The 27544-nt window shown below is 40.4% G+C and overlaps 2 protein-coding genes across 6 annotated transcripts in view; one reads left to right on the top strand and one right to left on the bottom strand.

The window, feature by feature from the left end:
• EXD1 (exonuclease 3'-5' domain containing 1) overlaps nucleotides 1-803 on the bottom strand; it is a 74947-nt gene extending 74144 nt beyond the window's left edge. For 3 of the 5 annotated variants that reach the window (XM_057543718.1, XM_007180371.2, XM_007180373.2), the window contains exon 1: nucleotides 50-803. The gene's annotated coding sequence lies outside the window, so the exon portion shown is untranslated. The remainder of the gene's footprint in view (nucleotides 1-49) is intronic. The other 2 variants (XM_007180370.2, XM_007180372.2) reach the window with 2 other exon arrangements.
• Nucleotides 804-1331: 528 nt separating this feature from the next.
• CHP1 (calcineurin like EF-hand protein 1) overlaps nucleotides 1332-27544 on the top strand; it is a 38531-nt gene continuing 12318 nt past the window's right edge. Inside the window, exons 1-4 of the mRNA XM_007198555.3 lie at nucleotides 1332-1535; nucleotides 8860-8932; nucleotides 19989-20069; nucleotides 23708-23835. Of these exons, the coding sequence (XP_007198617.2) occupies nucleotides 1469-1535; nucleotides 8860-8932; nucleotides 19989-20069; nucleotides 23708-23835 (349 nt within the window). The 5' untranslated portion in view covers nucleotides 1332-1468. The remainder of the gene's footprint in view (nucleotides 1536-8859; nucleotides 8933-19988; nucleotides 20070-23707; nucleotides 23836-27544) is intronic.

Genomic DNA, 27544 nt, shown 5'->3' with positions numbered 1-27544 from the left:
AAATAGACATTCACGTCGGTGACATCACAGGTTTTTCTACCATACTTACGCTCTCAGGATAAAAAGAAGGTCCTGTGGCCTAGATGGGCATATCCAACATTTCACACTCTGCTTATTCAGGCAGACATCATTAGGTCAGACAAGAGGAAGTCTATCGTGAAAACAATTCAGTAAGACTAGAACCTCAGTCTCCTGCTAAGCCGTCAAAGCCTTAGGTAAAGCTTAAAACTAGTAACCTAAATTGACTTGACCAGCTCGCTAATACAGTGTTCTAGTGCTTAAGTACTAAGTTAAAGCGGTCAGAATTTGGTTCTTCCATAACTCAAACCAGTTCTGTACAAAGTAACACTCGAGGGACGCGTAAGGGGTGTAAAGGCACTGAAGCCACAGGAAAAGAACTGGTTCACCTGAAAGGGTGTACTAATTGGAAGGGGGGCTTTAAATGTTTTCAAGAAAACAAACAAAAATATGCCACAGGAACAAAATGCAAATTTCCTCGTTTTTAAGGCAAAATAAGAAACTTCAAATAAACGGCGGGCCATACGCTAGAAATTCTCTCCTCCGCCGTTAGGTTTTTCTTTTTCCTCCGACGAAAGTTTGGGAAATCTTGTGTCTATTTCAGCCAAATGGTGAGTTCCTCGAGCTTCAGTCTTGAAGTGAGAAAAGAGGGACTGCTGTTAAGGAAGAACTCTCGGGGAGTTTCAAGGCCGCTGTGGCGGTTATCAAAGAACAGTCCCGAAAACAAACTAAAGTACGCAACGCTGGGAACCCACACTACAGGTCGGACGCCAGCCGGCCTGAACCAGCGCTCCCGTCTGTTTCCCAAGGAGCCAATCGGCGCGCAGTCCCGAGGCTGGCTCCCGAGCGCCCCTTGCGGCCGGGAGGAGAGAGGGCCCCCAGGAAGAATCAGGAGGTGCAACTCCCAGCATGCAGTTCCCAGGAGACACACCCTAGCGTTCACCCAAGCGATGTTTTGTCTGTTTTTATTGTTTCTCTCTGCAATCCATGCCAACCGTAGGGTGGGATTTCTAGTGTTAGAGTTCTGTGAGAAACAGGTTGGCTACACCGCCTGCCACACGTTGTGTTGTAAAACAGTGGGTCAGTGGCGTTGCCCTTTTAATTGCGGGCGCTAGGGCCAGAATTGCCCCTTTAAGGCCGGTGGCATCATGTTTCCGGGGGCGTGGTCCGTCTTTAGCTAGACCCGGCCCGGCGCTGGGCTGATTCATTCGGGGGCTGGAGCTAGGAACGTCGACGTCGGCTCCGGCGCTGGGCTCAGCCTCACTCCCAATTGGCTGGGCCTCCGGGCCGCCCTCCCCCGCGCGCCACCCCTGGGTTCCCTTCCCAGTCCGCAGTAGAACCACTGCCCTCTCCCTTCTTGACCCCTGGCTCTTCCTCCCCTTCTTCCCTCCCTACCGCTGCCGCTGTTGCTTCTGGCGCCGCTGCTCCCGGAGGAGCTCCCGGCTCGGTGATGGGGTCCCGGGCCTCCACGTTACTGCGGGACGAAGAGCTCGAGGAGATCAAGAAGGAAACTGGCTGTGAGTTCGGGTAGGGGGTGGGAACGCGGCCGAGCGCCTCTGGCTGGCCTCAGGACCAAGGGCGACTGTCGCTGAGGTCTGGAGATGAGGTGCCGGGAGGTTGGGGGGGTCCTGGGCAGCCTCCAGCGCTGGAGCTACGGGGATGATGGAGGACCTGTTCTTAAGCTACAGCTACCTGGAGCGGGGCAGTGCCTCTTGTGGGGCTGTCCTTCCCATCAAAGGCGGGAGTTATGATCACCCGTAGATCACTGATCCCGCTCTTTTCTCTTCCCCCTGTTCTTGAAAGCCCCCGAACTCTTTTCCTTTATCTTTCCTCGCACCAACCTCAAATTCAGGAACTGTGGATGGATTCTGTAGAAAACATTCTGTCCGTTCCTGTGACGTTTCTGGGCAAGGACTTAAAATCACTGACAACTGTGGGAAATCAAACAAATTCTTGCCACAACCGGAAAAATAAATCCAGAAAGTGAGATCGTACAGTAAGGCTTTGGAAGACGGGACGGGATACCTTAAAGAATCAGGGATCTGAGTATGAGACTTCTTTCATTCTGAGCTTGTGGAGAGAAAGCACAGATACTGTGACTACCAGTTTTTTATTTACAGTGAGGATGCTTGCTGTCCTAATTTCAGATCTATTGATTTCTACTATGCTGGTGTACTTCATGCAGTCGCCGTGGAAATTGGATGTGCTCCAAAAACCTCAGTGTGATTTTGTACTAGGAACTGATTTTTTACAGTCCAGTCTCTTCCTCATTAACTTGAAAGGGGCAACAGAGTTTTGGGAATTCAGAAGCCCGGTAAAACACCATCATACATTTGTGTAGCCCTTGATAATGCATACATTATTTTCTATTCTCAGTAATTCATTATGACTCTTGTATTTTACATGAGTTATGTAAACATCCGTGCTCTGAGTCTTCATGATACCTGTCTTTGATAATGAGATGGCCAGTAAATAACTCAGTGGTCCATTCACAGATAATATTGAGTGCTGGGGGAACCTCAGAATTATTCAGGCAATGGTGGCCTGAGATAAATTAAATGCTGTCCCATGCTTTCTGACAAGTTCAACTTTCTAGAATCTTCAAGTTGGAAGGGGGGTTATCTAGCCTCATCCCTTGTCAGATTGGTTTACTGCTTTCAGCATCTCCTAACTTACCTTCATTAAGCCTCTCCATAAAGACTTTAAGGACCTCACCGCCTACCAATGTAGTCCTTTTGATGATTTTGAATGAATGACAGAAAGTAGTTAGCTGTTTATAATGTGCAGTACTTATTTGGGCACTTGACCTTATGGTCATTTTATGACTTACCCTGCCTCCAAGAGTAGAAATGTAGGCAGTTTGGACTCAGCAAACGTTTTATTACATTTTGTGGTTATGACCTCTGGCCACACTTGTGAGAACATAAGAACTACTGTAGGTCTAAGGTGACACCAGAGTTAAAGCATTCATGCTTAAAATAAAAAGTCACATAATGAGGGACTGTAAACCAGAGTGAGGGTGGGAAAAAGCTATTTTTGCCTCAAGAGGAAGGGAGCAATAATCCCATTCTGGTTTTATTACATTTGACCAAATGAAAGTGGCCTCGATTGCCTTAGGACTCTGGGTTATACTTTACTGTGTGACCTTGTGAGAACTGAGTACTCCTGCAGAGCTATTTTCCTAGTTGCTGAAAAGTGAATCGAGCCTGAGGGACTCAGCCACAACCAGTACAAATGTATGTATTGAGCCAGAAAGCCTAATGAAACAAGTACTTATTGAATTTTTGCAATGTCTATATTCAGTACGATACTGGGTGCTCAAAGCAGATGGTGACAGAAGATGCTCACAAACCTGTCATGGAGATAAGCCCACAGGAGTTAGGATTAGCATCAGGACATACGGTACCTGAAATTGTGTGGCACCTCTTTCAGAACTCAGGGAAGAGTCCTTGTACGCTGGCCTTGAGGAGGACAGGAATTGGGCCTTGATACATGCATGAATTGATTAGATTTGGATAAATTAACCTAGGGCATTTTGGGTGGCTTCCAGGTGCTTTCTCCCCCAGCATGCTACCTGTCATTCTTCTGCTCTGGGAGTTGAGCCATCAGTTTATCCAGTTAGTGCCGATCAGCAGAGTTGATTTTTAAAGCATTAATTTTAGCATGATGCAAAAGGTTTAGAAGAATAAAAACAATGGATACCTGAAGGTGGGGTAGAGAGGTGGAATTAGTCCTATTTTCCTCTGCTTCTTGTTCTGTTAAGAGTTTGGGGAGCTATCAATCAGAAACACTTCAAGTTAAGAACAAGTATAAGACATTTCACTACTCGCTTTGTCAGTAAGAAAATGTAGCATAATTGAGTAAAACTGACTTTATATTCAGTGTGAAAGCTTTGCATTCATAAGTCTAAATTGATTAGAATTCATGTATGACTAGGTTATCCGGTATTTGAAATTTAATCTCTAAGTGTTTGGAAAAGTAATTCTAAGTAAGAATTCCTTGTAAGCCTCAACTTTGTCACCTGTAAATGGGAATAATAATAGTACCTACTTTATAGGATTCCTAGTGAGAATAAAATGAGAAAAATGTAAGCTACTTAGAATAGTGTCTGGATATGTAATGAGCACCAGATGTTAGCTATTACCTTTTGAACCATAGATAACAATCATCTTATTGGGAAAATACCATTAGCATATGCTAGTTATAAAAACTGTCTTGAGCTATATAACTGGAGAGGTGACAGCATTTTACACTTTTCCTATTTTCAGGGGATATTGGATTAGGAATCAGGTTTTCCCAATTCTAAGGAAATAAAACTTTGAAAGGAGTAGAAATCCTGTTGTTTCTAACAGTTTAAAAAACACTGTCTAAAAACACTTTGTGTTGGCGTAAAACATTTGCTATATTGTCTTAGTTCTGTCACCTTCTTTCACTCGTCAGCATTTCCATAAATTAAAATCATTTCAATAAAAGTTGTCATTAAGGGAAAGGTCATAAGTGTCTTGGGAGTTTCTGTATTCTCCACCTTTAGTTCACTTAACTGTGTGGCAATAACCTGGCTGTGAATTACTTAAAACCTTTAAAAAAAAATAGCCACATAATCTGTGAGAAACAACTCATGCCAACTGAGTAGTAATAAATGCCGATTGATTTATTTTTAGCCTCTACCTTCTGGTGTGTGTCATGTGACGTGGCAAAGATATTGAACAGGTTTGGGAAGTAAGTTTTACAGGCCAGTGAGGTTTTGTTTGTTTGAAAGGGTGTAGTGATGATAGAACTAGTGTGGGTTTCTCTGTAGTTGCAACAAAGAGCACAAGACAGGCAAAGGCAATTGCTTGAGAATAATTTTCTGGGCTAGAATGTTAGTGGAAGTTCAACTTCAGGCTGCTCCTGCCTCAAAATGCAGGACCCCTTCATGGCCCTCATCTGCCTTGCCATAGTGCCTGAAGGTTCTGTCACTACAGAAGACCCTGCTGCTGTCTTCCAGTTCCTATTTTTTTATTTTTGGCTGCGTTGGGTCTTCGTTGCTGTGGGCATGCTTTCTCTAGTTGCAGCAAGCGGGGGCTACTCTTCGTTGCGGTGCATGGGCTTCTCATTGCGGTGGCTTTTCTTGCTGCGGAGAACGGGCTCTAGGCGCGTGGGCTTCAGTAGTTGTGGCACGTAGGCTCAGTAGATGTGGCTCGTGGGCTCTAGAGTGCAGGCTCAGTAGTTGTGGCACACGGGCTTAGTTGCTCCGCAGCATGTGGGATCTTCCCAGACCAGGGCTTGAACCCGTGTCCCCTGCATTAGCAGGCGGGTTCTTAGCCACTGCGCCAGCGGGGAAGCCCTATATGTATTTTTTTGATGAACCATTTTAAAGCTGCAGATATTAGAACTCTTCACCCCTTAAGCCTTCTGCATGTATCTCCTGAGAATAAGGATTTATTTTCCTACATAACCAGAATACTATTATCACACCTAAGAAAGTTAACAATAATTCTATAAATATTATCTATCATTCAGTCCATATTCAAACTTCCCCAGTTATAATAAAGTTTTTGTTTTTAATCTCTTTTAAGTCTCTTAATCTATAGGTTTCCTGAGAGAGTTGGCCAGCTCTTGAAGTCCTCTTGCCAGGGGAAATGCGAAATATTGGGGTGTGGAGTGTTCAGGAGGAATGGTTAGGGGTGCAGGCTTCAGCCTCTCAATCTTTTGAGAGTTACCTTCGGTTGCACGTATATGCTTTACCTAGGTTATTAATCTGTTCTTCTGCGTTAAGATTTAGGATAAAGGCAAGGGCAAAATGACTTTTTTTCTTATTCCCTTTTCATTTTTACTCTTCACTTTGTTTTTCCTCCTTAGGGCTTGGCATTTCTCTCAAATGCCTTCTTTCTCTGAGCACAGTGATAATAGAAAGGCATTTAGTCAGGAAGATTAGCAGTGTCTTTTAAGTAACCTTTCAACAATAGAAACTAATTATTTGCCCATCAGTGGAGAAAAATATAGCTTCATTCAAGATATGCCCACATTCACAACCTTTTCTGAGAGTAATTGTCAACTCCTGAGACTTCCTTTGGGTTTCCAAGAATGATGCAGGTTTTGGGCACTTGTCCTGCTAGCCTAGTGCCTTCTGGTAAGAATAGTTTACTGGAAACTTGTCCTGCCTTCATTTGTGGCAGTTCCAATACCTTTTTGCTCCTTGACGTTACTCCGAGGTATACACCTTGGAGTTTGCTTTATATTCTTTGTCATAGTGAGTTTAGCACCTGAATTAAAGCCTGCTTACTTGCTGCTGCTGCTTCTCCTTCGTCTCTTTCTCCTCCTTCTTCTTCTGTTCTAACAGAGCTCTTTGTAACAATATGATTGTACCATTAGTTCCGAAATTTAGGAGGTAGATTGAGATGTAACCATATTGAGTTGTGTTAAAAGTTGGCATTTGGTTGTACATTCCTCCACTGATTTCCACATAGCCCAGTTTGTCCTGGAAGATAGCAGTTTTATGGTTGTTTGGATACTTATTTACACATTTATTTTTAACATATTGGTAAATTACGAACTCAAGCAGCCATAAACTGATCTCTTTTTCTGAAATATGGGATGTAATGTCATACCATTACTCACTAAGGGAATTTTAAAAATCATACTATAAGGTTTCAGTGTCCCTTTCTTTTGGATGGTGTTCTAGATTAGAAAGATGTCTGATGGCTCACTTGTTAGTTGAAGAAGTTGGACAAGGTGACAACATTTCTTCCAACTTAAAAATTTTATAACTTGCTGTACATACTTATATATACATACATACGGAATTTCTAGAAGGATTCACAGTAAACTGGTGATAGTGTTTGACTCTGGCAAGGGAGACTGAGGAACGCGGTTGTTAGGGTGACTTTTCATTATGATCACTTTTGTACCATTTTTACCATGTGGATAGATTGTTTTCTCAAATAAAAAAAAAAACTAGTATAAAAAGAACTGCAATTTGAATGTGTTCCTTGTTAAAGAAAAGTAACCTGAAATATATAATACTCAGTGGACTAAATATTATGCAGTTATTAAAGAGGACTCCAATATAGAAAAATTATGAATTAATAAATGAAAAATAAGCTATTATGTTTATGTAAAGTACACAGTGACATATTAGATGATATATGAAAAAATGAAAGCAGTGGTGTTGAGATTGTGAACGAATTTTGTTTTTTCAAAAAATCTTTTGGGAAAGTTAGTCATTCTTTAACTGACTTATTTTGTGAAAACTAAAGGGAACTTTAGTTCTAGAGCAGCCTTTGAGGCCCGAGGCCAAAGCCTCGTCAGGTTCCTGAAGAAAACGGTTGTGACTGGCAGAATCAGGAGAAAGCTGGAGATTAATTAGTACAGCAGTAAAACTGTACCTGCAGCTCACAATGTAAGGATAATGATGATAATAGCTAACCTGGAGTGCTTAACCAAGTGCCAGACCTTTGCCAAGCACTTTCCTCTCCTGGATTCTGTTAGTTCACTCCACAGCCCCACTCACCCACCCCTCACTGGTAAGCTGTGGTGCCGTGATTGGAATCAGAACCTGTCAACCTGACTCACAAGAGTGTACACCAAGCTACTGACACCTACCTGACTAGCAGAAAGGTCCACAACTGCTTCAGTGTCTGGACCCCTGCTGGCTCTGCCCTGGCTGGGAATGGTTCTGCCTTCTCCTCTGCTCTCTGCTCTCCTTAGAGAGCCAGTAGTACAGAACGGAGCCCAGCCTGTGCTGAAACCTGATGCTGAAGAATTCACAGCTTTGCCCAGTGTGTCCTCTCATCCTAGCTCTGGGCCACTCACTTCCTGTTTCTCCGGCCCCGTGCCCCTGTTTATTTTATCCCATTGTTCCTAAAACCGCAGGTGGATTTTTGTTCCTTGAGCTGGGGGAGGAAGACAACTATCAGAACTCCCTCAGCCACCCCTTTACCCGTGAAGGTACAGCCTAGGACAAAGTCCGCACTTGCCACACCCTTTTTGGCTGTTGTCTTTTCTCCTTTGATAACTTTTTTTTTCCTCCTACCTCCAATCTGCCATGAGACTAAACTATTTCCCAGAAATTCCTTTTTGCATTTCCAAAGTTTCATTGTCTACCTGTAGTTATTACCTCATAATTGTCAGCTTGTGCCTAAGTTAGTCCAAAACAGCTTCCTTGTAGATGTCATCTGATGATAACATGACCATTTTACAAATTACCTAATTTCCTTTCTTGGAGCCCTTTCCTTTACTGGGAACTCAGTGGAGGTCATGCCATCACAGAGAAGAGGCTGACCCAAGGCTGTGGTGATCTTTTACCCGAAGATCAGTCCTGAGGGAAAAGATAAAGCCACTGATGCTTGGGGTAGGAGTAAATCAGATTTTTAAAATACAAGCTGTTTCACAAGCCCTGATCTTTAATTCAACACAAGTTACCTACCCAGCTGTGCCAGCCTGAAACATCAAACTGATTAATAGAGATGTGTTTTTAATCAAAGCGTGCATTTTCATAGCCTCTAAGTCAGGGTACTGAAAGGTGAAAATTTCACAATTTCCTTTTAAACTAAATTTGGCTTTGTTTTGTTAAATCTTAACTACCTGGCATTTAACACAGTCTTAATTAAGCCTAGACTTCATTCCTGAGAGTCAATTTTGTTTACTCTTGATTTACTTTATTTTCTAACTCCTTTCATTCTTTCTGCCTTGACTCTCTAGAGGTGAGTTGGAGTTGAGATTTCGGCCCACTTTACTGACTTTGAAGCGTTTAATGGTGGCCCGGGACCGGAAGGGCAGCTGGCTTCTGAAGGGCCACATTCAGGTTCAGTTCGAGTGGAGGGCAACTTCTCCAGCTGGGACTAATTTTGTGTTCTTTAGTTTCCCACAGTCAGATCACCCGCCTCTACAGCCGGTTCACCAGCCTGGACAAAGGAGAGAATGGGACTCTCAGGTAGGCAGTTCCTTTCTTTATTTTCTGACAACGTCTGAATAGCTGCCTTTATCCAGAGAGCAGACACAATAGGCATCTGGCATGCAGAGAACAGGGACCATTTCTTCACTCATCTTTGAGTATCATTGATCCACAAGGGACTTAAATACTAAGCAGAACAATGAATTTACATTTATCACTAGGTGCTTGCTGCTTTACTCCAGCTCCCCTTGGTTTGGGTGGCCATTGCTCTGGTCCTATGAATGTACCTTTGGGGATTTCGGCTCTCTCTGCTTGAGTTTTCCCACAGCTCTTTCCCAAACATGTTAGCTTTCAGGAGGCTGACCCATAGCAATGCAAGATGGTGTAGGTTGTTTGTCCTTTCCCCTCTCATTTCCCAAGCCAACCCATATTCCTAGGGTACATCAGTTTATATGTATTAATGTTAGATAAGATGTTCAGTATTTTCGTCTAGAGCAGTGGTTCTCAACTGAGGGCTATTTTCCCTTGGGTGGCCAAATATCTGGAGACATTTTTGATTGTCACAGCTGGGGAATGCTACTGATGTCTAGTGGGTAGAGGCCAGGAATGCTGCTCAACATCCTAAAATGCACAGGACAATCCCCCCTGAATGTCAGTAGTGCCGCAGTTGAGAAACTGGTCTTGAGTAAGTATATGATTTCAGAGTAATGTAATGCTGTATCATTTCATATTTGTAATTGTCTTATAGTCAAATGAAATATCTCCTTACCACCACCTCCCAACCTAACTCTCAGTAGCAGCATTTTGTTACTATTGTTCCTCAGCTTTGATTGACTGATATAGAATGAAGCTGTTTGCCTTTCTGGCGGCTGTCAAGAAACAATGGAGGACTTCTTTAGAAGCCTTGTAGCATAGGTGTGGGGTGTAGCATAATGGGGAGAGGAATATAGTTGCTAAGCCTTTGTGCATAATCCTCAGGCAGAAGAGCTAGAAAATGCTGATAAATCCATAGGGCCATGTTTGTTTAGGGCAAAATCTGGCTTCACTGTAAGCTGGAATTGACCAAAACCATGCTGCCCAGTCATTAAAGTCAATGACTACGGAATACCTATCACGTGCAAAGGCCACACTAAGTACTTTTTCTTTTTCTTTTTTTTACCGCACTGCTCAGCATGCAGGATCTTAGTTCCCCGGCCAGTGATCGAACCCGAGCCCCCTGCAGTGGAAGCGCAGTCTTAACCACTGGACCGCCAGAGAAGTCCCCTCTTTGTCTTTTTTTAATTGAGGCAAAATACACATAACATAATATTTACCATTTCAAAGTGTACATTTTAGTGGCATTAACTACATTCACAACACTGTATAATACGTTTATATATTACCACAGTCTAGTTGCAGAACATTTTCATCAGCTCAGATGGAAACCTCATACCCATTGAGCAGTCACTTCCCATTCCTCTCTCTATGGACATTTCATATAAATGGAATCATGCAGTATGTGGCCTTTTGTGACTGACTCTTTCATTTAACATGATGTTTTCTTTTTTTTTTTTTTAATTTATTTATTTTATTTATTTTATTTTTGTCTGCCTTGGGTCTTCGTTGCTGCGGGCAGGCTTTCTCTAGTTGCAGTGAGCGGGGGCTACTCTTCGTTGCAGTGTGTGGGCTTCTCATTGCGGTGGCTTCTCTTGTTGCGGAGCACGGGCTGTAAGCGCGCGGGCTTCAGTAGTTGTGGTTCGCGAGCTCTAGAGCACAGGCTCAGTAGTTGTGGCACACGGGCTTGGTTGCTCCACGGCATGTGGGATCTTCCCGGACCAGGGCTTGAACCTGTGTCCCCTGCATTGGCAGGCGGATTCTTAACCACTCTGCCACCAGGGAAGTCCCCTAACATGTTCAAGATGCTTCCATGTTATAGTGTGTATCAGTACTTCTTTCCTTTTTATGGCTGAATAATATTCCATTGTATGCATAGACCACATTTTGTTCATCCATTCATCAGATGGTGGAGATTTGAGTTGTTAACACCTTTTGGCTACTATGAACATTTTTGTGTAGACTTATGTTTTAATTCTCTTGGGCATATACCTAGGAGTAGAATTGTGGGTCACATGGTAATTTTATGCTTAGTTTATTGAAGACCCACCAAACTCTTGCACAGCTCTGTACTGTTTTACATTCCCACCAGCAATGTAATGAGGGTTCAGATTTCTCCACATCCTCATCAGCACTTATTATCTCTCTTTTGATTTTAGCTATTCTAGTGGATGTGAGTGGTAGGTCACTGTGGTTTTGAGTTGCAGTTCCCTAGTGGCTAATGATGTTGAGCATCTTTTCTATGTGCTGGTTGACCATTTGTATGTCTTCTTTGGAGAAATGCCTATTCAAGTCCTTTGCCTATTTTTTAACTGGATGTTTGTCATTTTGAGTTTTTTGTATGTATATGTATACACACACACAATATATATATGTATTTTTTGGTGTATTTATACAAAATGAAAAAACAAGAAGGGACTTCCTGGTGGTCCAGTGGTTAAGACTATGCACTTAACCCACTGCAGGGGCGCGGGTTCCATCCCTGGTCTGGGAACTAAGATCCTACATGCCGCGCAGTGCAGCCAAAACAAAACAAAACAAAACAAAATGTGTGTGTGTAGCGATAGAAATGTAAGAGTCAAACTTTATTTTTTGGCCTGTGGATATCTAGCTGTTCCAGCACCATTTGTTGAGGAGACTATATAAATTTGTATTAGAAAAATTAATCAGACTAGAAATTTCTATTTTTCCTTCAGCCCAAATACTTGAATAATTTACTTGAGTTTGGGATTACGTCTTCCTCATAAATTCAGATTTAACCACTAAGTGAAGATATAGAATTCACATTAGTTTTGAGTCCTTTTCTTCTTTCTAGAAAGTGGGTGATTTGTAAATGTGTGCTTTAATCACTTTCATTGTTTGCTGGAAAACAATGGAAAATCTTTTGTAAAATGAGCTGTTTCTCCTCAGAAAAGGTGAAAACTTTCCATGTGTCAGTTAGTGTTACCTGCTCCTTAAAATCTAGGCAAGATTTGCTCTGCCCCTAAAACATAATTTCACACTCTATGGAAAGCCAGTGAACTAACTCACTCATTTGATAGGTATTTATTGAATACCTATGATGCACTAGGCACTGCTTTCTGTTCTGGTTTCTACAAATTCTTGGTAGGGGAAGAGGTGGTAGGAAGTGATAGGATAATTTTTGATTTCATGGTTACCTGAGTCTAGCTGATTTTTTTGTATTCAGCTTTACAAAGCACTTGATCTGAAATCTGTTCTTTGATCTCCATCATGGTGTGGATTAAAATACGGCAAAAGCCCCAAGCCACCTTGAGTGCAAGAAGAAATTACCCCATTGTACTACATAGTAAACAACTAGCATGTTACAGTTGACCCTTCAACAATGCAAGGGTTAGAGGTGGTGGCCCTCTGCACATTCAAATCCAAGAATAACTTATAGTCTGCCCTCGGTGTACGTGGTTCCACATCTGCAGATTCAACCAATGATGGATCCTGTAGTACTGAAGTATTAACTACTGAAAAAAATCCATGCGTGGATGGACCCACACGGTTCAAACCCATGTTGTTCAAGGGTCAACTGTGTATATATCAATAAATCATTTTGTTGGACCCTCCCAATATCAGGGATTTCACACTGGCTGTGCCTCCGACAATGGCCATCTCATTATAGATTGTCGTCCCCTCTCCCCCAACCCCATCTTTTCTACTCCCTCCAGCCGTAGAGATAACCTGGTAAACTCAGAATTCTTTTTTTTTTTTTTTTTTTTTTTATAAATTTTTATTTTCATACCACAGAACTTCCTCAATCTTACATTACTTTAATATCAATTTTGAGTCCTCTAACTTCTTTTTTATTTATTTATTTATTTATGGTTGTGTTGGGTCTTCGTTTCTGTGCGAGGGCTTTCTCTAGTTGCGGCGAGCGGGGGCCACTCTTCATCGCGGTGCGCAGACCTTCTCACTATCGCGGCCTCTCTTGTTGCGGAGCACAGGCTCCAGATGCGCAGGCTCAGTAATTGTGGCTCACAGGCCTAGTCGCTCCGCGACATGTGGGATCTTCCCAGACCAGGGCTCGAACCCATGTCCCCTGCATTGGCAGGCGGATTCTCAACCACTGCGCCACCAGGGAAGCCCTCAGAATTCTTTTATAGTAATAGAGTGATTTAGCTCTCTCCAGCCTTTACTGCCAAACTCAGCTCAAGGCCTGTCTTGACCTTTCTAGAACCCATTAGGGTGCTCAGCCGAATATAAGTTACCTCCAGTCTTTTGTTACCTTTAGCAGGCCCCACTTCCCTAAGAAAGTTAGTAGGAGAAATATTTTTCCTTCCACATATTCTTCACTCTCCTCTCCCAAGATGCTCTATGTCTGCGGCTTGAAGCCAAATTCTGCAGAGTGAGAGACTATAGTGTACCGTCCAAGGTATTCTGTACTCCTTTTTTTTTTTTTTAATTTATTTATTTAATTAATTTATTTATTTTGCCTGTGTTGGGTCTTCGTTGCTGTGCACAGGCTTTTCTCTAGTTGCAGCGAGTGGGGGCTACTCTTTGTTGTGGTGCGCGGGCTTCTCATTGTAGTGGCTTCTTTTCTTGCGGAGCACGGGCTCTAGGCGCGCGGGCTCTAGAGCGTAGGCTCAGTAGTTGTGGCACACGGGGTTCGTTGCTCCGCGGCATGTGGGATCTTCCTGGACCAGGGCTCGAACCCGTATCCCCTGCATTGGCACGTGGATTCTTAACCACTGCACCACCAGGGAAGCCCCTGTACTCCTTTTTTAAAAGTGTCAGTCTCAGTGGGAACATGAAGCAGAAACTATGGAAGGCTTTGGTTAGAAATGGAGCTTCTGCAAAATGCTTTCAGAGATTCACCCCCAAAGTATGTTTTATAGAACACTAATTCCTTGGCCTACCAATAGGTGTTGAGTTAAAATGATTGGTAATCTTTAGATCGGTATTTCACAGAATATAAATATATACTATAACCTCACAAATCTTACTTTCTTCAGGTGCCATTATTTTGGGTGAAATATTTCTACCACTGCCATTGAAATTGGTCTTTGAAAAGCCAGCTGGGTCCTATAAGGTGGCCTGAAATGGTCCTTTGTAGGACAGATCAGTGTGAGAGCCTGCTCATTATCTGAATACAAAGGTTTCTTTTGTTTAAATATCCTTGGTGCTGATCTAATCTACTGTGTTAGATGTCAGGATAATGACTACCCTTTGGGGAGGGGAGCAGATAGAGACAAAGGGAACATGAAGGAGGTATCTGGGTACTGATAGTAATCGATTTTTTGATTTGGGTGCTGGTTATAATCTTCACTTGGTGAAAATTCATCATACTGAATGCTTGTGATTTCTGCTCTTCCCTGTATGTATGTTATACTTCATTAAAAGTTTACTTTAAAAATATCCTGTGCATTGAGCAATTTTTTTGAGCAATTTTAATATTGGATTTTTGTCAGATACTTTTTCTCAAATAATACCATGATGAAAAATATTCCTGGATGGTAAATCCATGCAGGTTAAATTGACTACAGGGGACAGTACAGACCAGTTAAACTCTGCGAGAAAGTTATTACTGAAATTACTAGTTGGCTGTGTTGTTATATATCACTTTAAAAAAGATTACCTCTAGGGAATTCCCTGGCAGTCCAGTGGTTAGGACTCGGCCCTTTCACTGCCAGGGGCCCAGGTTCACTCCCTGATTGGGGAACTAAGATCCCAAAAGCCGCAAGGTGCAGCCAAAAAAAAATTAATAATAAATAAATAAACAAACAAATAAATAAGATTACCTATAAATTCTAAGAGATTGTGTCCTGCATGGTAGCCATTTATCTGCTTAAAAACTAAGTGCTTTTGAGACTCATTTTCTTCTTTGACTTTATCCAAGAGGGCAGATGATTACAATATCCTGGATAAGCACTTGCTTTGTACACAATGGTATCAGTCATTCCGGAATGGAGTTTCACAGAACCACGATGCCAGTCTAATTCTCATTCTTTTGGTAGATAATCTTTTTTTTTCCTCGCTGAAACCTTCAAATATCTCCTCCTGATGTTCTGAAATTTCACAAAGTTGTACCTTTTTGTGGGTTATTTTTCATTATTCATTGCTCAGTATCAGGTGAACCTTCTCAATCTAAAAATACATCCTTGAGGGATGTCCCTGGCAGTCCAGTGGTTAAGACTCCATGCTTCCAATGCAGGGGGCGAGGGTTCAATCCCTGGTTGGGGAACTAAGATCCCACATGCTATGCAGCACGGCCAAAAAAAAAGTTAAGAAATGTCCTTTAGCTGGAAAGTTTTCTTCTGCTATTTCTTTATTTCGTCCCCCTCTTATTTCTTTATTGATTTTTATGGCATTTCTGTTGGTTGGCTATTGGACCACCATGACTCAATTTTCTCTCATATTTTCTGATTTTTTTCCATTGCTTTCTGAAAGATATCCTTGAATTTATTTTGTAGACCTTTTGATGAACTTGTCCACAATCATATTTTTAATTTCCAAGAAACTATCTTGTTCTCTGACCTCTGCTCTATCATAGTAGCTTATTTTTGTTTTACAGATGCAAGAACTTATCAAATATCTATTGCGTTACTTACTAGAATCTTTCAGAACTCCTTTTTGTTCCCTGAATTATGATTACCTCTGTTCATCTTGATCCTACTTTTTTATGTTATTGATTTTCCCAAAATGCCGGTAAGTGTTGGTTGTCCATTCATATTTATGAAAAAGTGTGGATAGATTACTGTAGAAAACTGGCATGGGCTTGTTTGTGGTTGCTTTCTCCACAGGTCTTTGCCTGGATGGAAGGACTGACTTCAAGCCCTCTATACTCTGAGCAGGGCCAGTAAGTTGCTAGACCTCACTTTAGGGCATACGGTCAGGGAGCAAGGGGAAGAATTTGCAACTCTCTTCCCCAAATAAAAGGACTGTGTTCCTGGGGAGCCAGCCTCCCACACTTGGCCGAAACCCTGCCCAGGTGGATCTTTCAGTTTCTTTCCATAGCAGTTCTCCATTTTTATCCTGGGGACAAATGGTTTTATATTCTTGGGATGGGTCCTGGCAACAGTGGGCAGCCGACCCATTCTTTAAGAGTTCCTTTAATTAGTTTTTCTAACTGCTACTTCCCTCACCTGGCAAATCTGAAAAAAAATTGTATTACCAAGACAAAAAAAATCATTTTTATCAATTTAATTTAAAATATTAAATGTTTTAGATAACGGAAATTATTGTCATTTCAATGTTAATAAATACAAATAATTACATAATAAATATAAATAGTAAATGATTTATCTCTATTATACTAAAATGTGGAAAACTTCTTTTTTTAAAAAATTAATTAATTATTTTATTTATTTGGTTGCGCCAGGTCCCAGTTGCGGCTCCAGGCCTCCTTAGTTGCAGCAGGCGGCCTCCTTAGTTGTGGCATGCAAACTCTTAGTTGCAGCATGCGTGTAGGATCTAGTTCCCTGACCAGGGATCAAACCCGGGCCCCCTGCATTGGGAGCGTGGAGTCTTATCCACTGCGCCACCAGGGAAGTCCCCAGAAAACTGTTTTCTTTAAAGTTTAATTTTATTTATTTATTTATTTATTTATTTATGGCTGTGTTGGGTCTTTGTTTCTGTGCGAGGGCTTTCTCCAGTTGTGGCAAGCGGGGGCCACTCTTCATCGCGGTGCGCGGGCCTCTCGCTATCGCGGCCTCTCTTGTTGCGGAGCACAGGCTCCAGACGCGCAGGCTCAGTAATTGTGGCTCACGGGCCTAGTTGCTCCGCGGCATGTGGGATCCTCCCAGACCAGGACTCGAACCCGTGTGCCCTGCATTGGCAGGCAGACTCTCAACCACTGCGCCACCAGGGAAGCCCCAAAACTGTTTTCTTAATTGAACGTGTGTTTCCACAGGTATGTCCAACTAGCAGACTTTAATGTCCTCATTATGTATAAGTTATCTAAGCATCTACCCTGGGTCCTTAAAATATAAAAAGTTAACTGTGAGGCTACATCTCTGTGTAAGAGAAAGAACTTGAACAGTGAAGATCAGTGTAGAGGGATGGCATTTCTGGTTACTGAGGTCTCTAAAACTGGTTTCCCAGAGCATCTCTGTGCTTGTGCATATCTGGAAAACAATTCTTCATTGTGAATTTTTTGGCCATAAAAAATGCCATTATACATGGTTCTGCTCTTGGATTTGCCTGCTACCAGTAATAATGTCTTAATCCTCAAGGAAGATTTTCCTAGGTATACTATGAGATAGAATATAATATTGGTATGTTTTTTAGTGAGCACACAAAAATTTGCATTTTGAATGAATTATAACACTTGTGGTATGTGAGCTGCTTGGAGTATTTCTTTTTCTCCATTAGATTTGTGTTGGCAGACAAATTTGAGAAGCTGAGTTTTAGAGATACTGTCCAGATGATCTCCATTCCACTATAGAACAACCAACAATAATAAACTGTATATTATTTAACAGTTTATAAACTATTTTTTATACTCTTTCATTTTTATATTTATATTTTCAACTGTATTCCCCTTGATCTTATAGACCCCATTTTATATACAATCTAAATTCTAAGAGTAAAGTTGAAAAGTGTCATAAGACAAGGTTTAGGTCCTTATTGACATTGGAAGTCCACAACTAGATTCTTCATTGAGACCGAAGGGGTTAGGCTAGGTTGTGGACTCAGCACCTGATACTAGGCCTGGTATTTAAACTGTATCTTTTTGCAGCTAAAATTACTTAAGCTCGTTAGACATTAAACTGAGGTATGTGGCCTTGCAATTCAAATCAGCTTTAATCTTCATTTAAAAGGGAGTAATTATTGTTTCTTAACCTCTGTCAAACAAGAGGAGCTACATTGTGTTGATAATGTAGACTTTGTATCATAGAACACATTATATAATAAGAGCTTAGTACATGTTTGTGGAATTAAATAATCAGGACCTCAGTAATTTTCTTTCTTTCATCATTTTAAGCAACCTAGTTATCTTATGAATGGCTTCTTCTAATTCATTAACTGATAGAAAAATTATTACCTTAAATGATGAAAGAAGATTAGAATCTGGAGTTATTGTACCAGAACTTTGTGCTTAGTCCCCTGGGTCATTTTCTACCTGTGTCACCACCAGATGTGGTGGAGACGAGTTTGTTGAATTAATTAAGCAACCTGTAAATGTTAAACCACAAGGGGACCAGAGAGTTGAAGGCTCCTGGGTAAAATACGAACATTTCATTAGCTTCTAGTGCAAAGAAGGTGAAGGAATAAGTTTTATCTCTTCTGTTAGTAAACGTCTTGAAGGCAGGAATCACCTTTTGAGTTTGTATTCCTTTTTTCCCCCTTTTTATCTGGAAATAATTTCAAACTTACAGAAAAGTTGCAAGAATAATGCAAAGAACTTCATATACTCGATACCCACATTTACCACATGTTAACATTTTGCCACCTACTTCAGGTGTATTCCCTATAACAAGGACATTCTCATATCAAAATCAAGAAATTTAGCATTTTGATACAGTACTATTATATAATATTCCATATTCTATATGGTCCATATTCCATTTTTACCTATTGGCTCAGTATTGTCCTTCATAACAGTTTTTTTTCCTAGTCTAGGATCATGCATTGAGTTCAGTTGTATGTCTCTTAAGTCCTCTTTGATCTAGAACAACTCTCTGCCTTTCTCTGTCCTTTATGACATTGATATTTTGTACATATATTGTCTATGTTGTAGGTAGCTTTATATTTTTGGCACAGAATATCAACCAAAGAATTTTTAAAAAAACAGTTACTGAATGTTTTTTGGGAGAGCACCTTTCTCTCAAAAAGTTTATGTACTATGGGAAAGAAGTGTGGTTTTTTAGGAAAAAGAACATGTGCTTTGACTTACAGACTTAGATTTAAATTGCAATTCTGCCACTTTTTACCTCTGTAGCACTGGACGAGTTACTTTATCTCACTGACTCTCAACTTCCTCAGCTCTGGGTCTTCCCTGGCAGTCCAGTGGTTAAGGCACCATGCTCCCATTGCAGGGGGCATGGGTTCTATCCCTGGTCAGGGAACTAAGATCTCGCATGCCACATGGCACGGCCAAAAAAAAAAAAAATCAATTTCCTCAGCTCTAAAAGGGTATAGATAAAGTGGTGACATAAAGAAATGCGATGAAGTATATAAACAGAGTTAGAATGGCACATAATGTATATACAGTGAATGGTAACTAACAATATTCACTTGAACAGACTTCAAGTTCTGAGAGGATGACTGCTCTTGCCATATTCCGTTGTTAAATACTTCTAGTCTGTAGAAGGCAATGGAGAAAAGGCCAGTCAGTTAGTTGTCACATTTTATTCTTTTTTTTTTTTTTTTTTTTTTTAGCTGCACTGGACCTTAGTTGCGGCACATGGGATCTTTAGTTGCGGGATGTGGGATCTTTTAGTTGCGGCATGTGGGATCTTTTAGTTGCGGCATATGGGATCTAGTTCCCTGACCAGAGATTGAGCCCAGGCCCCCTGCATTGGGAGCATGGAATCTCAACCCCTGGATCACCAGGGAAGTCCCTGTCATGTTTTATTCTCTACTTAGATGTAAATATCACCTAAGAATTCCTTGCATTTCATAAGTGCTGTATATCTTCTTATCAAGGGTACGGAAGCCCCTCTGAATTTTTCCTCCCATATTCAAGCTCTACAGTGTTTGATACTTTGCAGTTGCTCTTCATCCTCCAAACTTACTAAGTACAAAATAGTAATGTTCAAGGAATCATTTACAGGGACAGCTTAGTATTTGCTTGTCAGTTGGTTTACTGACATAACCTGTGTGCTGAATTCACTAGAATGTGGCATAGTCAAACCTGGCTTCTTCCACTCCAGAGTTGGTGCAAGAAACACTTGGCAGCTATTAAAGTGCTATTCTTTGCAGTTATTTGGTATAATTTGCCACAGAAGTAAATTCCAGGAGGTAATATCCTTGCTAGGTTGTACTCTAGCATGACTGAAGGAGTTCATGCTAAGGGCCAATGGTCTCTAACCCAAGGTGATTCTCTTGGCAGCCGGGAAGACTTTCAGCGGATTCCAGAACTTGCCATCAACCCACTGGGGGACCGGATCATCAATGCCTTCTTTCCAGAGGGGTGAGTCCCTGCATTTATTGGGCTTCCTTTCTGAGGCTAATCTGGAATGTTGCTATCGGTTGGGTCATCTCAGACCATGATCCTCCTGATTATATTAGGCCTCTCTAACTCAATCATATCTAAAATATCTCTACACTCATCCTTGTTTTAAACTTCAGAGAGGTCATTAGCCCATCTTCAAAGTTGTCTTTAATTTCTGTTTATCTTTGATGTAAAACTAAACATTTTTAAAACTTTTATTTGGAAATAATTTCAAATTTACAGAAAAGTTGCAAAATTTGCAAGCAGTCTGAGGAACACCTGTATGTCTTTTACCCAGAAGCATCTGTTGTATTGTTAACATTTTGCCTCATTTGTGTATGCTCTCTGTCTCAGTCCTAGCTAATAAAAACATCATTCAGGCCACATACATAATCACTACAAATTTTCTAGTAGTCATTTAAAAAGTAAAAATAAACACGTTAAATTAATTTTGGATAAACAAGTTAAATTAACTTTGGCAATATATATTTTATTTAACCTGATATATCCAAAATATTATTCAATATGTTACCAATATTTTAAAATTATTATTACATTGTATATTCTTTTTCATATTAAGTCTTTGAAATCTAGTATGTAATTTATACTTACCACACCTATCAAGTGCTGTAATAATATTAATATAAAATATTATGTATTCTTTTTTCCAGCTTTATTGAGATGTGACTGACATATAACACTGTATAAGTTTAAGCTGTACAACATAGTGATTTTATATATGTATATACTGAAAAATGATAGCCACAATAATATTAATTAACACATTCATCACCTCACATAGTTACTTTTTTCTTTTTTTTCTCTTTTTTATTTTTTAGTTACTTTTTTCTTGTGATGAGAACTTTTACCTCTCTTAGCAACTTTCAAAGATACAATTCAGTGTTGTTAACTATAGTCACTTTGCTGTACATTTCATCCCCAGAATGTATTCATCTTATAACTAGAGGTTTGTACCCTTTGACCACCTTCATGTATTTCCCTCATTACCTGTTGTATTCTAATATATTACTGATATTCCAATTTTATCAGTTTATCCAACAATCTTTTTAGCATGTTCCCTTCCTCCAGTATAGGATCCCAGTCTGGCTCAGTTGTCATATCTCTTTAGCCTCCTTTAATCCAGAACATTACTTTACTTTTCTTTTAAGACATCAACTATGGATATAGTTCCCCTACCACACACACTTTCTCAAACAGATTTAGGTTTGTGTAATGTAAAACTAGGCTTTTGATATGCTTCACTAACCTAATACACTGCCTTCAAAGTGCTGAGTCAATATTTACTGATTCAATTAGGTACCTTTTCCTGAATAAAGCTTATCATATAATCTTGTTTTAAGTAATCTCTTTAACAATGTCTTCCTGGTTCCTTGTGACTTGTTTATATGACCCAGAGGACTTTAAAATGTTATATGGTTGCCAGTTCTTAATAATGAGACTAAGTGTCAGTGAGTACACCATCAGATAAAATATGTGGAGAGGAAATTTTAGAACTCTGAATTGAGAGCAAAGGAATTTGCAAGTTGAGAAGATGGTCACTCAGTAAATTTGAGTGACAGTCAAAGGGGAAGACTAGCAGCCAGTTCATGTGAAGACAGGACTCAATCAGACTGAGACCTGCCCTTTTCAGACGAGATCGGGCGCGTTCAGGGTGGTATGGCCGTAGACCCTGCCCTTTTCAGATTCATATTGACCATGAGTAATCACCTACACTTCCTCATTTTCTGATTTTTTTTTTCTCTCCCTGAAATGCCCTGTTTGTTCCAGGTGTGGTTTTAGTGCTGAATTTTTGCCTTTTTTCACTTCCTTTTTTTAGCCCTTTCAGAGAACTGTCCAGAGATAACTTTCACTGCTGTTTTGTATCCAAACCTTTTGCATTGAAAAGTAAACCCCGTAGGGTCATTTTGCCAGCTTTTTTTTTTAGTGTTCCCTAGTCACCATTGATTATTTGAAGAAGCAGCTTGTGGAAAGCTGTTTTATAAAGGCCAGACCACCTTTGTTGTGACTATAGTGTTGCCTGTCATCCTTTTCACTGATCTCTTTCTTGCTAAGGGCACAATGTGTGCTGATGTACTTGAGGTACATATGAGGAGGCTGAGCATGGCGCTGGGCTACACTGCTCAGCTCTTAGCACGCTGCACCTCTGCTTCTTGCTCTAATCAGATACAGATATTTGGCTTCTGGGTTTTTTGTTTTTCTCTGGTCGTATTTAGGTTCAATTTGTTTTTAAAGAAAGATTTGAAAGTAGGACATTGGTATTTAGTTCCCTTTTACTCAGAGACATGCCAGTGATATATGTACTCATTTATCTGTTTGTTCTGGCATGTGACTCAAATCTTATTACACATTCCTTGATTCCTCAGCTCTTATTCACATTTTTTAGAGATAACGCTCCATTAGAAGTATAGCTACCTTAAAGAATGAAAGGTCATTCGTTTGAGTTCAGGCGGCTCACAAGCTAGCCTTTGAACTCTACCTTTAGAAGGTCTCTGATCTCTGTGTTTGCTGGCACTTAGGAGACCCGACATACCACATCTGTTCAATGGGGGCAAAGACTCAGATGTATTTTTAGGTAGCCACAGGAACCAGGCAACCTGTTCTTTCCATGACTGTCTTAGATAAATAACTATGTCACATGGGACATTCCTTTTTAATATTAAAAACATTCTTTATTCATTCAAGTTTTAGAATTATTTCTTATAGGGTTACTGATTAGCCTGTGGCGTGATAAAAAGATTTTCTCTAATCTTAAGTACCCAAAAAGCTTTATACACAAAGAGGTCTTTCAAAACATTATGAGGAAAATATCTATCCAATTATGAGGGAATAATAAAATCATGATACAGCCACACAATTATTATGCAGATGGTTAAAATGTTTCAAAGTGTTTATACTGATTGTAGACATGCCTAAAAGTTTAAAAAAAGCAAGCTACAAAATTATGCAGTATGTTCACAATTATCCAAAAAACATAGAAAAATTACTGGGAGATATATTAACAATGATTGTGATTGATTGGTAGAACTAGAAGTGGTATTTTTCTTTTTACTTTTCTTTTTATCAAATTTCCAAAAATGTATTTATTGCTTCTATAACGAAATAAACTTTATTTCAAAAGCAGCTTTTACATAATATGCCTTAACATTAAAATATCACTAGGTACATGTGACTGCAGGGGAGACATGAGAGGTGGTTAGGGAGACTCTGGGTTGCAATGACTTAACTTGCTGTTTGCTGCAGAGTCTGAAGCCAGTTTGTTCAAGTTCTGGCTTGTCTGATAGCACAGCCCTGCTGCTACTTAAAATCCTCTCTGGGAAAAGAGAAGTAAATTCAATAGGTAACTGACTCTGGTAAGTCCTGTTACCTCTCTAAGTGTGGTTAATAATTTGTAAAGTGAGAGTAAAACCTCACAAGCTTGTGGCAAGACTTAACTGAAGATATTTTATGAGCCCTAAAGTACCATGCGTATGGAAAGAGACCTCATTAAATGGACTTTCAGGCCATTCTAGCCAAACCTGTTAATTTATTGAATTCATAAGAAATAATCACCTTGCCTTGACTGACAAGATGTTCTTTTTGTTATCTTTCCTGATCAGAGAGGACCAGGTAAACTTCCGCGGATTCATGAGGACCTTGGCTCATTTCCGACCCATTGAGGATAATGAAAAGAGCAAAGATGTGAATGGACCAGAACCACTCAACAGCCGAAGCAACAAACTGCACTGTAAGGAGATAAAGTCTTCTGGCTTAAAATATTTGCTTTTCATTTCTCACAAATCATTTATTTACTCATTCATTCACTGAACAAGCATTTATTCAAACATAGTGGTTAAGAGCTCAGACCCTGGAGCTAAACTGGCTGGATTTGATTTAATTAATTAATTTATCTATTTATTTTTGGCTGCGTTGGGTCTTCATTGCCATGCACGGGCTTTCTCTAGTTGCAGCGAGCAGGGGCTACTCTTCATTGCAGTGCACGAGCTTCTCGTTGCGGTGGCTTCTCTTGTTGTGGAGCACGGGCTGTAGGTGCGCAGGCTCAGTAGCTGTGACGCACGGGCTTAGTTGCTCCACAGCGTGTGGGATCTTCCTGGACCAGGGATCGAACCCATGTCCCCTGCATTGGCAGGTGGATTCTTAACCACTGCACCACCAGGGAGGTCCCAACTGGCTGGATTTGAATCCCAGCTCTGACACTTTTTGGCCCTGTGTCTTTGGGCAAGTTACTTAAAATCTTTGGGCCTCAGTTTCCTTTTCTGTAAAATGAGATATTAAGGGGTTTCAAACAGGAAGGTTGTGAAGATTTAATGACTTAATATATGTCAAGTACTTCAAACAGTGCCTGGCAATAAGAGTTAGCTGCTAATATATCCTGTGTGCCAGGCACTGTGATAGTGCTAGAGTGACAACAGTGAGAAAGACCCATCCCACCTTAGAATTTGATAGATACTGGGATGTGACTTAAGTAGGGGTGGACAGCTAAGTTAGTGCAAGACTTAATTTTTGTCCCCATGCCTCTTGCCGCCTTTCCTTGGATACTTGTTAGATTTCCCTCTGCCCTTTGTTGATTCATGTTAGATATTGCTTAATCCCTTATAATACTTCTCCAAGAAATTAAAATTAAATTTCTCTTTTCATTCAACACAAGTTGAAACAAATTGTATTGAACTGGGGACTTCCCTGGTGGTCCAGTGGTTAAGACTCCGCGTTTCCACTGCAGGGGGCATGGGTTCGATCCCTGGTCGGGGAACTAAGATTCTGTATTCCGCGTGGTGCAGCCAAAAAAAAAAAGTTGTATTGAATTGATTGAGCCCAAGCTTCTCTTGCTTGGGTGCACAGTGAAGTCTATGAAGCCACAGAATAAATGGGGCCCGTCAAGTTTTTACTGAACGATTTAAAGAAAAATTAAAAGGCTTTTTAATATTGAAACAAATATAGATAAACTATAGAATATAATGCCAAATTTACATACATTTGAAAGATAGTACATGAAACTTAAACTTTTAATTTGTAGCGCTTGGGCCATATCTCCAGATCTCCCTTGCTTATAGGAGTGTGAGTTCACTCCTCTGTTAGTATTTCAGGTAAAGAGTTTGAGAAGTACTGAAATAAGTTTTGTTGTATAAAACAGGGAAGATTTTTGAACCAAAATAATAAAACACTGCTTTTCTTTACCACAATATCATATACCTTAATGAAGAGTGGAAAACTTAAGTACAAAGAAAACTAAATATAAAAGAGAATAGAATTCTAATGAATTGTTCTCAAATTTATTGGATACTTTATGTTTATTAGTGAATATCACTTTCTTTTTTCAAGACTAAATACTGTTTGAGACAAAGCCTTGTGTCTTAATGTTTTATGAGTTTTAGTATATATTTATTACATGTTTGCCTGATGCTGGCATTTGTATAGTAGAAATTTTCTTATTTAAAATGTTGTCAGACCAGGAGTTGATCAGTAATTGAAAAAGTCAGCTAAAGCGTAGAATCATAGAAAAGGATACATGGTTTAACATTTTAATTTACCTTAAACTATTTAAAAACACATTCACTGGCCAGTCTTTAGATGTAGGACCAAGAGTTGTTTTGTTTTGTTTTGGTAAAGTTCTGCTGATGGGAGGTGTGTGACGTTTTTGTGTAGAACACATCTAAAATGTATAGTCTAAGGTTTCTGGTTGCAGTTTCTTTTCAGTGGAAAGAGAACTTAAAGGTACTTACAAAGCATTCTGAGAATAGAATCATCCTGCTGTTTACATTTTTTCCTTGATCTTTTGCAGTTGTCCTGCCACACATACTTTAGCAACAGTTTGGTGGATTTTTTTTTTCTTCAGTGCCTTAATATTGAGTCTTTCAAAAGCAGTCAATCTAATATTCATTTTAAAAATAACTTTCTTTTCACACGTTTCAGTTCTTATAAAATTATATAGTTTTAAGAAAAGTACAAATAGCACAGTTCTAGGACAGTTGACACACCTGACTCTCGGTAAGCATCCAGCTCAGCGGGTGGAGTAGACACTCCAGAGTCGCCCATTGGCTACAACTATGCAGTGTGCTGCCATATCAGCTGGACCGATTTGCAGAGGGGAGGGGGAGCATCTGTGAATCCAGTGAGTTGGTTAAGAAGACAGTTAAGAAACATTCTGTGCTAGGGACTTACCTGGTGGCACAGTGGTTAAGAATCCACCTGCTAATGCAGAGGACACAGGTTTGAGCCCTGGTCCGGGAAGATCCCACATGCCGCAGAGCAACTAAGCCCGTGTGCCACGACTACTGAGCCCGCGCGCCTAGAGCCCGCACACTGCAACGAAGAGTAGCCCCTGCTCGCCACAACTAGAGAAAGCCTGTGCGCAGCAACGAAGATCCAAGGCAGCCAAAAATAAAATAAATAAATTTATTAAAAAAACAAAAACAAAAACAAAAACAATATTCTGCTTGCTTTTCTAATCCAGGATTAGAGGAGGCTTTAAAGGTTATCAGGTGTAACACAGACCTGTTACCTGAATTCCCTCTACAGCCTGGGCTCTACTTTTTTCAAGTCACGAATTCCCTTGGCAGTCTGGTGAATCCTGTTGACCCCATCTCGGAATGTTTGTGAATGCATAAAATGAAATACATAGGATTATAAAGGAAACCAATTATATTGAAATACAATTAACAAAATGTTAAAACAACTTTGTGATACAGTAATAAAGGTGTTTCTTTATTATATGCTAAATAACAGGATGTGACATTGGAGCCCTGTGGCTATGGAGCAGCTCTGTATCTTGAATGTGGTGGTGGTTACATGAAACTACATAGGTGATAAAATTGCATATAACTATACACACATGCACATACACACATGGTGAAATCCGAATAAACTCTGTGGATTGTACCACTGTCAGTTTCCTGGTTTTGATGGTGTATTATAGTTATGCAAGATGCTACCATCAGGAGAGGCTGGGGTGAAGGGTATATGCAAAGTCTTGAGGAGATATTTGTACACCCACGTTCGTGGTGGCATTATTCACAATAGCTAAAACAAGAAAGGAACCCAAGTGTTCATCAATGAGTGAATGGATAAGCAAATTCATTAATTCACATTGACCCTAAAGAAAATATTCCAGGTAGCATTAGGGGATTTGGTAATTACTTAGTGTATCAGTGAGGATGCCTTCAGCTGACTCAGCTGACTTCAACTGTAGGGAGATGTATTACCTCACTTTACGAGTGAGGTGGGGCAGGCATCAGGGTTGATTGTGATGTCAAGGACCCATGTTTTTCCTATTGCTCTGCTCTGCCATCCTTCAGGTCTGTTTCATCCAAAGGCATGGCTCCTCATGGTCACATGGTGGCTTTCAGTGGCAGTTGGGCTATGTGCTTCCCTATTCATATCTGACAGTGGGGAAAGAAAGACAGAGACAGAGAGACAGGATGCCCCCTGAAGCCATGGAT

This window comes from Balaenoptera acutorostrata, chromosome 3 (genome assembly GCF_949987535.1).
Source record: "Balaenoptera acutorostrata chromosome 3, mBalAcu1.1, whole genome shotgun sequence".
Taxonomy (NCBI): Eukaryota; Metazoa; Chordata; class Mammalia; order Artiodactyla; family Balaenopteridae; genus Balaenoptera; species Balaenoptera acutorostrata.
This window is presented reverse-complemented; position numbering and strand designations above follow the sequence as displayed.